Genomic DNA, 10,629 nt, shown 5'->3' on the forward strand with positions numbered 1-10,629 from the left:
TATTTAGTCTTATATTTTAAGAGATATTGAATAGAGAATGGAGTGTCCCGAAATGTGAGAAAGTCATATATAAAAAAATAGAGGGAGTAGTTAAATTCCTAATTGTTTTCACTCTATTTTTCCCCATCTTCGCCCAAAAAAATAGGAATATAGGACAATTTTAATACGGCGTATATAATCTCAGGCTTGCACTTAATTGCCCTTTAAAAGTTGCGAATTGGCTCAAACCTCAGAGCATCAAAATGAAAATTTCCCTACTATAAGCATTCATACGAGCTTTTCTCAACTCTGTCCAACCGACCAGAAATTTACATACTCGTATCAATTAGCACGAGTCTAGAACTGATTAACCCCATATAAGCCCTTCTCCGGTCAAACCGGAAAATTAACCAAAACATTACTCATCATTTAATGTTGGGACATTAATGTAATAACATACATGAATCAAGTTCAATGAAGTTCCACACAAATTTTCATGGCCAATGTTCAATGGAGTGCACATATTAGGCAAGAGCTTCCTGTAATCTCAAAATACCTTGCCCAAGACGCAATACAGTTGATGCTTGAACTTTCATCGATGCTAAACAGGTCGTTACCTGCCATTTCACAAATCCATGGTTAGGACTTAAGTGTTAACGTAATCCTAGACAGAAAAAATTTATGGCAAAATTGTAGATAAGACGGGTCGTGCAGTGGAGTTGGGGATGATTCAGGATTCCGAGGTGAACTTCTCAGCTCCAAGTTAAAATTCACACCAAAATTTGAAAACAACTCCGTTGCATCACGGAACTAAAATAGTCACCTTAAGTCCATAATCAATCGATTTCAGAAAAGACGGGTCTTACTGTAGGGCAGGGGCCAGGGGTGATACAAGGTTTTGAGGTGAGGTTCTGAAGTTTCAAGTTTTGAACCTCAAAGTACCCTTATGCCTATCGTAAGACAGTCTTACTCAAACCGACTGAATAGTTGAAACAAAATCAAACAAAAAAAACGGCACCCCAAATATAAACCTGCTTCACTGCACTAGAGTCAAACTATGTCCATTTTTGAGAAATGGTGAACCCGAAGGAGCTATGAGGCCAAGACCCTGCATTACTTTCAATCTTCGAGCACTTTCTCCAGGTTTTTGAGGTGTGACATCCTGACAGGCAGCCATATTAAGGTAACACTTGAATTTAAGGGCAAAAATTCCAGAAAACTAGAAAGACTGAAACAATGAAATATCAGCGAATTGTTATACTATGTAATGACATTCTTCAGCACGATGCAAAGCATCGTGTCTTCACTTTTCGTTCCTTCAGAGTATTTTCCTAACAAAAGAATACCAGCCTACCACTCTAATGCTCCCTCTATCTCATTTATATTGTCCGCATTTGAATCAAGGCTCAATTTACGAAAAATGATAAAACATCATAATTCCTTTTAACTTGAAGGAAATGAGGACAATATAATTGGGATGGAATAACGGTATTACAAGTTTACAACTTATTTAACAAGAGGAAGTAAGGGATGTTCGACAAAGATATTTAGATAATTTAGTCAACAGAAAAGGAGATGGAGATTGTACTCACATTGCCATTGCTAACCTGCGTGTCGTCGTCCACATCTTTCTCTCCATTCCCTGACATCATTTGCCATTTAATTACATTTATTATCCATGAAGATATGTTTTTACAGACATGCGACAGTGCAGCGTCTATAGTAGTAAACAGGTACATGTAAGAGGAGCAATGGAGCATCATATCCAATACATATACTTTTTCGTTATGTTACTCAGACACTTCACCAACCTGGCGTGTCGCGTCTCCGACACCTATCGTGTCCGACACGACACTACATTTTGACACTTCACGTTTGACCAAAAAATTGGAAAAATCACACAAAATAGCCGTATCCGACACTCGACACGTGTCAAACACGACACCCGTGTCGGACAGTCGGGATAACACAGCTTTTTCGCGAAAGCAACTGGATCTGGATCAAAGAGTCCACTTGCGCAAATACTTTATACGAGTGCCACTGAATGTCAGTGAACATTGGTAATGGGACAGTGTAGAAGTAAAGGAACCTTTTCCTGAAAAATTAAGTAGATGCTGAATTACTTATTATTTAAAAAATAACTCCACGCTGTCACGACAACCATGTTTGGCCTAAAATGAGGGTGCTAGCTTAGCATACAGCACACAAGAACATGTCCAATCAAGAAAACGGGGAAAAAGTACGTCAAAAGTTCAGCTGACCTTTAGCCTTCGCACTTCGTGCCTTGGTCTTGAAGCCCTGGGATAGCAAATGACAGTCAGCATCTCTTTAATTCACAAACGAAATTTGTCAATTCTGATCAACTCAACAATGCATGCCAGGTATGTAGTTCTAATTAAGGAAACTACCTGTCTCAAAGCTTCCTGAATAATCTCCTTGTGACTACCTTTATGTCGCTTGAGCACCTGCATAAAAAAGTGGCATGATAATAAAACTCTATCATCCCCTTTAGAAAGATGGTGAACAACAACAACATTACCCCAGTGCACTGGCTCCTGCAAATTGCGGGGTAAGGGGGGGTTGGATGTACGCAGCCTTACCCTTGTGTTAGCAACACAAAGAGGCTATTTCTGAATGACCCAAGATGAAAATTGCGTCGACAACTGCATCGAAGGACCGCTACTTCACAAAAGAAAGAAGCTCAGCCACTTTAGTGAGCCATTTTGATTTATTCCATTATAATTCATAACCAAAGAGTAATAAGTCTTTGGCTCCATAGGAAATATGGAAATGTTTAGAAAGATGGTGAAGCAGCAAAAAAATCCCAAGAACTTGACAAATAGGGACATAAATCTTCTATCAGAAATCACTGAACAACGACAAACATTTTTTTTAAGAAAAGGGAAGAGTAGGGATTGACATACCTTATCAAATTCGACAAGATTTGCAACAGGGTCCACAAACAAGCTACAAATCAGACAAAAATAGCTTAATACAAGTGTATACAAAGACCGGCAAGAAAAAATTCAAGGAAAGTTTAAGCTACTAACTACTCATATGATCCATATAGTCGCACAAGGACATCTTCACTTCTTTTTCTTCGGGGTTTGTTTCGATTGCTAACAGCTTTCTCGTCCACTATCTAAAATATGCAAGAAGATATGATTAGCATATATTTAACAGAATGTTTTACGCTCTCCGTCTCATTCACATTTCCCCACTTAACTTTGGTGGTCAACCAATACAAACCATAAATGACTTCAAATATATGTATACACACACTATAAAAGTTGTGGCAGGTTCATCTAATCGAGTATTTCACATAAGCATTTATAAGAACTTGTGTTGATATTGTATATTGTGAAAAGTTATCCGTCAAAGTTGATAGCGTTTGACTACCAGAGTCAAATGGGGAAATATATATGGGTTAGAGCCTTAGAGAGTTAGAGGGAGTATTTTGATTCTTCGTTCAAGATTCTCATTTGATAGGCTAACAAAAGAAACCACACGGCTTAGCATATGAACCTGTGCAGGCCACCATGAACCGCCTTGATGTTTGACCCAAATGACATCTCCAGGTCCGACTTCAGCATTGGACGGGTTAGCTAAGGCTCCATTTGTGCCGTTTTCTTCAGCATGGCTCTCACCATTTGCAAGAGCTTTCCTTTTCATTGTTTGCTTTACCGTTAACGCAATCAATCTATTCAAGATTGACAAAACAAAGCACAAGAATCTTTAGTATTAGTCCTACTTCAGGTAATTAATGGCCAACGACATCCCAGTAAGCACAAATATCTAGATTATCCCAAAAACAACAACTTCCACCTAGACGCATTACCTCAACTTAAAATCTCAAACATGTCATTTCGAAGAAAACTAACTACCTGCATATCAGACTAGTTACAACTGTTTTAGAATGTGTCAATTTAACATGTTTCCATTTGAGAATTTTAAAATCTCCCAAGGTTGGAGAACTTAGAAAACGCAAAACAATGAGATGGCTTTACATGTGAAACTAACCTGCTAACCCTATAAATGAATAAGAATACATAAGAAATTTGGTTGGTCTTATCTCTCATGTGGCGTGAGACAGTCCCATACAACACATTGAAAAAATGATGGTTGAGCAAATATCTTCGAGCACATGTGCAAATGTATGTTGGACTTGAAAACGTTCATTCAAAGATTTTGCAATCAAACCGATATTTTTAGTGGAGTATGGAAGGTGAGCTAAACAAGGAAAAATCAAACAATATCTACAACAAGACTAATATCAAAACTTCAACAACAAACAGCAACACGACGACGACGTTATGGCACCTGCAAATTGCAGGGTAATATCAAAACTTCAACACTCTTTGAGTTTACTAGTTAAAAGCAGCAGCAACACTAATATTTATCAAAACTTCAACAAACAACACAACACTATCCCAGTTCCGCAAGGACTCCCACAAATTGCGTGGTAATAACTTCAACACTCTTTGAGTTTACTACTTAAAATTAGCAACAAGACTAACACTCCCCACACATTTTTGTACAATATTTTACACTGGTTTTCAGTCAACCATGTGGGTATAACTTATAAGCTATAAAATAAAACCAAGTATTTTGGTCAAAAATACCCTTGAAACTGAGGAGTTTCTCTGATGCATCATCTTAATAAAATCAAATTTTCCCTCCACAATGTTTTTAACATCACAAAGATACAAACTTTTCTCCTTTTGATAACAACCCAACAAAAATAAGAAACTCCCTCCGTCCTAATCATTTGTTTAGCTTCGATTAAAATACCCCTTACAAAGACTAAAAACCGTAAACAAATGACTGAGACGGAGAGAGCACGAAAGATTTAAACTTTCATACCATGAAGCAAGAGTTCAACTTTTAACACACATTTTTCTGCTTAGTCTTAATCAAATCAAATTTTCCCTCCACAATATTCTTAGCATCACAAAGATACAAACTTTTCTCCTTTAAGCTACTACCAAACAAAAATAAGCAACTCCCTCCGTCATAATCATTTATTTACCTTCGATTAAAATACCCTTACAAAGAATAAAAATCGTAAACAAATAACTGAGATGGGGAATACACAAGATTGAAACTTTCATACCAATACCATGAAACAAGAATTAGACTTTTAACACACATTTTTCTGCTTAATTACAGACAGATAAATTCTGCATTTCTCAAGGGTTTTTCCACCATTTTCTCAGTTCAAAACAGCAAGAAAAACAGGAAAAATAGCAGAAAATACAGAAAGAAAGCAAAGGGATGGAATTATACTTACCCACAAAGGAAAAAATTGAGATGAAAGTGCAGGGAAAGAGGTGAATAAAGTTGATTTCTTTTGGGGTTTGTTGTTTAAAAGGGATTTTAATTTTAATTTAAAAAATGGAAGAGAATTATGGAAGTAAATTATTAGTTGTTGGAAATGGTGATTATAGTGAATGTGTTTTACAGAATTGCAGTCAATTTTAAACTATAGTGTGTTGTTTATCACTGTTGGCTGAAATCACCGGTCAATTGTCGAGTCCATTATTTTTGAATGGCCATAGAACTCGGGAATATATTGTGTTAAGAGGGCCAATTATGACCGACCCGTTTTTCGGTAGTCGAAACAAGGCTCGGTCAACCCGCACAAGTGCGATTCGCCCAACCTCTCAGGTCGGTTCAAGGTCCAGGATCTCCGGCCCAGCCCAAGACTTGACTCATTAAAAACAAAAATGTGATAATTGGATCAGTCCTCGGCTCGGCCCGCCCAAATTTTGGTTCAAGGTTTTCTATTCTTAGAAACGTCACGAACAAGAACAGCCAATCCCACTCCCAAGGGTCGTTTCGGGGTTGAGCAAGCGGAGCCCCCCATGCCCTGGGTAGCCCAGCTTGTGGTCACCTCTAATTGTGTCACTCATTTTTATGCTTGATTAGGCAAAGGAGACGACTAACGTCCTAAGCTATCAAGGGAATGAGGTGGGCAAAGATGTTATTAACATCTGATGGGATTCGAACTCGGGTTATGAGTATTATCCTCAATTCCTCGTAACTTCACCGGCAGCTATAGCTAACATTTGCCAAAAAAAATTGTTTTGTTTTTATACTAACATATTAGTGGCATAAACTTTTAGACTCTCTCTATATAGGAGAAAAAAGAATATACATCGGATGTAGTATCTCATATTTTACTTGTTTGTTTAGCGTAAGTGTATTTTTCTTGAGCTTATTACCCACATTTGTGTTTTACTAGGCCAAGCATATATCTTAACTTTCATTTCCTCCAAATATTCTTGTTATCCTTACTTTTCGAACAATGAGAAAAATGAACCTTATAAAGAGACGGATAAAGTACGTCACAATAGATAAAATCATCGACAATATAGTGAATTATTTTGTTTTACAAGTCACCCTTTCAAAAATGGCGATTGACCTACTATATGTATTTGGCGACTATCATGTATGCTTAAGAAATTCACACAAATTCTTATTTGTGACAGTCAGAAGCTTGTAACCTCTGACGCCAATTAAATTGACAAGTGGGAGAGAGGATTGTGAGAGATCACAACTCACAAGCTTGTGACAGTCATAAAGGAGATTTGCGAAAAACATGATCATCACGAAATAAACTCGCTCAATGGTGTCGACTGTCGAGTGTCGAATCACCTGAACTATCGGAAATAAAATCATTCTATTACTGATAATACAAAACGCATATCAACAACAGAACTTACAATCTAAAATTACAAAACAATTACTACAACTACTTCAAATTCATAAACAAAAACTATTGATCATACCGAGTATGAGTTAGTTCTACTACAACACTACATCTAAACAAAACATACAACACAAATCATTTCAACATTCCTCCTCAGTCCTCCCTATAACATTCGGGATTTCAACAACTCTCCTATAAAACTGTCTTATACCATTCCCATTCATCTAGATAATTAAAATCTACCCTACATGTAAACAACAAATGCAAATCATTTCACCATTCCAAGTATCAGCAACTCTCCTATAAAACCGTCTCTCAATGACCATTAAACACCCTACAGATTCTTCCGGGGTCGGCCTCGCTTTTTCGACCCGGGAACCGACATACTAGGTACAGCATTTCCAAACCCAGCTGAAAAATCAACAACGCCTCTAACCGCACCCATTTTATTCAAACCCGGAGCTCCGGATACCACGGGTGGGGTAAAATTACCCGGCATCCAATTCGGAAAACCCGCATTACTCGGGTTTTCAGCGTTATTATCAGTATCATTATCGTTAATAGTACCGGTTTCAAACCCAAGCGGAAAGAAGCCCCAACAACAATAATACGCTTCTTTTCCGGGTACAAGCGGCGGCAAAGACGGAATTGCCGCCGCATGAAACCCGCGATCGCAATTATCGCAACGAATACAACAATCGATATAAACCCTAGGAAACTCGTAAATCACATAACAATACGGACACGTTGTCCAGAAATTCACACTGGACCGGCGAACCGGAAGCTTTTCAGACCCGGTTGAACCCAAACCGGCGTCATACGATGCGCGTTTCGACGGATCGGAGAGAACCGACCACGCGTCGGCGACAAGGTCGAAGGCGACATCGGAGTGAGTGAACCGGTTTTTATCTGGGTGGAGGAGGAGTGCGAGTCGGCGGTAGCTTTTCCGGATTAGATCCGGTTCAGACCGGCGGTCGGTCTGGAGAATGGAATAATAATCGAGTTGTTGACGGCTGTTATTCACGCGCTTCTCTGAGGCGAGTAGGACGTCGGTTATTGCTATGATTTGGTCGGATTGTTCTAGGAGCGGTTCGGTTTCTTGAGCGAGGAGAGCGAATTCTCGTGAACCGGTTAGATCTCGGGTTTGGAGGAGTTTTGATGCGATGTTGAGGAGCCGAACGGCTTCGGATTGGGTTTGGTTTTGGGTTTGGGTGGTGGTGGTGGTGGTGGTGGGTGTGGGGTGGTGGTCCATTTTGAAGAGGGTGGGGAGAGAGAAGGATGGAGTGTTTTGGGGAAATGGAGATGTAATTTTATTACAATGGTGGATGAAATGGATTGGATATGAATTGGGATATCGTGTAATGCATGTACGGTTTATATAATGTATATTTTGGAGGTGTTTGGTTGGGAGGTTTAGAATTAAATGAATGGATTCTACTCATTCCATTGTTTGGTTAGAGCATTTTTGAATGGATTCTAATTTCATCTCAACCCCTTGGAATCTCATAACCACCTCCTTCCCATGGATTCTAACTCCATTCCTTTGTGTTTATTTTTTTAATAAACCAAACATAATTTGTAAGGTATGGAATTGAGACCCCATACTCATATGGTTTCTCATTTAAATTCATTTCATTCCTAAGTATTGAACCAAACGACGTGTTTTTTAGGATGGTAGTATTTGTTTTAAGAAAAAATGATTAAATATTACTCATCCTATTAAGCCTATAGTTCCTCTTTCTCTAATATACGTGAGAAGTATTATAATAAAAGGGCAACTATAGGCTGAATAGGAAGGAGTATTTGTTTGTATATCACAAATTCTTGTTTAAGACGGATCCCGTCTATCTTAAGGTTAATATGGGTCAAATATACTCAAGTAAATGAATAAGACAAAAGCAGAATGTATGCATTATAAAAGATAAAATGTGGAGTATGTCCTATATACCCATGTGACTTATGTGAGATTATGGGGTGATATTCGATTCATCTTAGGCTTAAGACAGATAACGTCGCCTTCAGCACGACTAATTGTATATCTACATACATAGTAAAAGCTTTTTGTTAGTCCTTATAGTCTTATACACTCTCATTTTATCTCGTATATCATACTTGACCCGTTTTAAATTAAAAAATAGATTTTGCAATCTTAAACGAAAATTTATGTATAGTGTTATATTTCTTCTTTTTTAAACATCTTCTGCAATTTTCAAAATTACAAGTTAATAAAAATATTTCCTTTTTTTATTTGTTTGTAATTTGTGGTTGTTATAGTTTGTGATCCTGCTTATTTCTTTACTTTTATTTCGCTCCTTATATCATTCTACTTCTTCCATTTTGTGCAAAATGATAGTGACCTACTTCATATCATTAAGAAGGGAAGAGTATTTTTTGTGTATTATTTACAAATTTTAAAATATCAATCTATATTTAATTTTCACATTTTGCAATTGTATTTTGGTTTGAAAAGAAAACAAATGTTTATTACAAATCTAACTAGTTGAAATGTAGGTTAAAAAGCCAAAATATACAGATTCTTGTGTAGAACGGTTTTACACACGCGTTAACAAATGTTATTGTAAAATTGAGTATCATTTTATTATTTAATAAAAACAGTAAATATCATGTAAAACGGTTTTACAATATCACATTGTAAAATCATGTAATGAAAGACATTACTGCCCTTATTATGGAAAGTAATGATGGGACATGGGTGAAAGCTATTGTGATGGGTTTTTTAGGTCAAAAATCATTTGGCTTTACCGTAATATTTGTGTAAAACAGTTTTATATAAGAATTGTTGACTAAAAAATATGTTGAAAATAACTTCCACCTAATATCATTTTACAATAAACCTCAATGTATTTTATCGATGATTTTACACTACTTTTATTCTATGACCGTTTTACAGGGGACTTTACTTAATAAATATAGTATTTTTTTTAATGTCGGATATTTGTTGACCTTTTAGAATATGTTTATTTTAAGGAAAAAATTATAAATATCTTGAGATTTCTCATCTTTTGCAAGTAATTTCAGATGTGCACTGTATAGGGACAAAAATCGAGATTTAAATGCGATTTCACAATAATTGTTTATGACTAACATGGTACAAAATATTACGTTAATTTTTTTCCTACTCTACAATATCTCAATCGTTAGAGATCGGCGTCAATTACGACGTGTTGTTGACACTTTTTCCTACTTTGTAAACGTTGCCAACGACTCTAACAACTCTCTTCATTTATCACTTTCCACCTACGTATGCTTTATTTGACAAAACTAATTGGAAAACTGAAAAGCTATCTGAAAGCTTATAAGGTAACTAAAAACTTGTGTTCATTGAAAAATGAACCTGACCGGAATTGGCCGGGCCAGAACCAAAATTAAAAATTTCATACTAGTCTACGATACAATTGTTATAAGGATTTCGGTTTTAGATTCATTCGGGTTCGAACCCGATTTATCCCTGATTCGAGTTGGAAAAATATCAGGATTCGTGTTTTAATTGTGAAAATTTCAGAAATCGTTTGAAAACGCATGGAATTGAAATTGCGCAGGACGGATATGGGTTGAGGTCATCGTTTTTTTTTTTTAAATAAATGTTGAAATGGAAAATATTTGCAATCGGACAAGTACATAAATACAAATACTGCGGTGAAGATTGCATAAAAAAATGTAAATAGTATGCAATTTAAATGACTACTATATGGTAGAAATTTGAGAGTCTCGAATTTAACCAGGTTGTAATTGATAATGAATTGAGTCCAATTTCAATTCCAAAGTTTCACAAATTTTAGGGATTCCGAAACGTTTGAATTGTGTCAATTATGGAATTCAATTCTAATTCAAGGTCCCCAAACATATAATTGGATTATTTTATATAAAATTCGTTGTTAATGTTGCTTATTCAAATAATATATTCATTTATTCATTTT

At 36.5% G+C, this 10,629-nt stretch overlaps 2 protein-coding genes across 3 annotated transcripts; both read right to left on the minus strand.

Annotated features, from left to right (window-relative positions):
• Positions 1–307: 307 nt before the first annotated feature.
• Positions 308–5,519, minus strand: LOC141604816 (uncharacterized). 2 transcript variants are annotated; one of them, XM_074423324.1, is made up of 9 exons: positions 5,270–5,519; positions 3,505–3,679; positions 3,030–3,121; positions 2,904–2,946; positions 2,388–2,444; positions 2,241–2,277; positions 1,572–1,621; positions 1,011–1,141; positions 308–596 (listed from the first exon to the last, which is right to left on the minus strand). In XM_074423324.1, exons 2-8 carry the CDS (start codon positions 3,649–3,651, stop codon positions 1,016–1,018), a joined length of 552 nt encoding a protein of 183 aa, XP_074279425.1. In that variant the 5' UTR covers positions 3,652–3,679; positions 5,270–5,519; the 3' UTR covers positions 308–596; positions 1,011–1,015. The 2 variants fall into 2 exon arrangements, with proteins under 2 accessions (XP_074279425.1, XP_074279426.1); XM_074423325.1 differs by lacking the exon at positions 5,270–5,519 and adding an exon at positions 3,818–3,897.
• Positions 5,520–6,642: 1,123 nt separating this feature from the next.
• On the minus strand, positions 6,643–8,181 carry LOC141604818 (uncharacterized). Its single transcript, XM_074423326.1, has one exon. The coding sequence runs from the start codon at positions 7,941–7,943 to the stop codon at positions 7,026–7,028; it is 918 nt and encodes a 305-aa protein (XP_074279427.1). The 5' UTR covers positions 7,944–8,181; the 3' UTR covers positions 6,643–7,025.
• Between the last annotated feature and the right edge of the window lie 2,448 nt (positions 8,182–10,629).

Source organism: Silene latifolia, chromosome 10 (genome assembly GCF_048544455.1).
Source record: "Silene latifolia isolate original U9 population chromosome 10, ASM4854445v1, whole genome shotgun sequence".
NCBI classification, from domain to species: Eukaryota; Viridiplantae; Streptophyta; class Magnoliopsida; order Caryophyllales; family Caryophyllaceae; genus Silene; species Silene latifolia.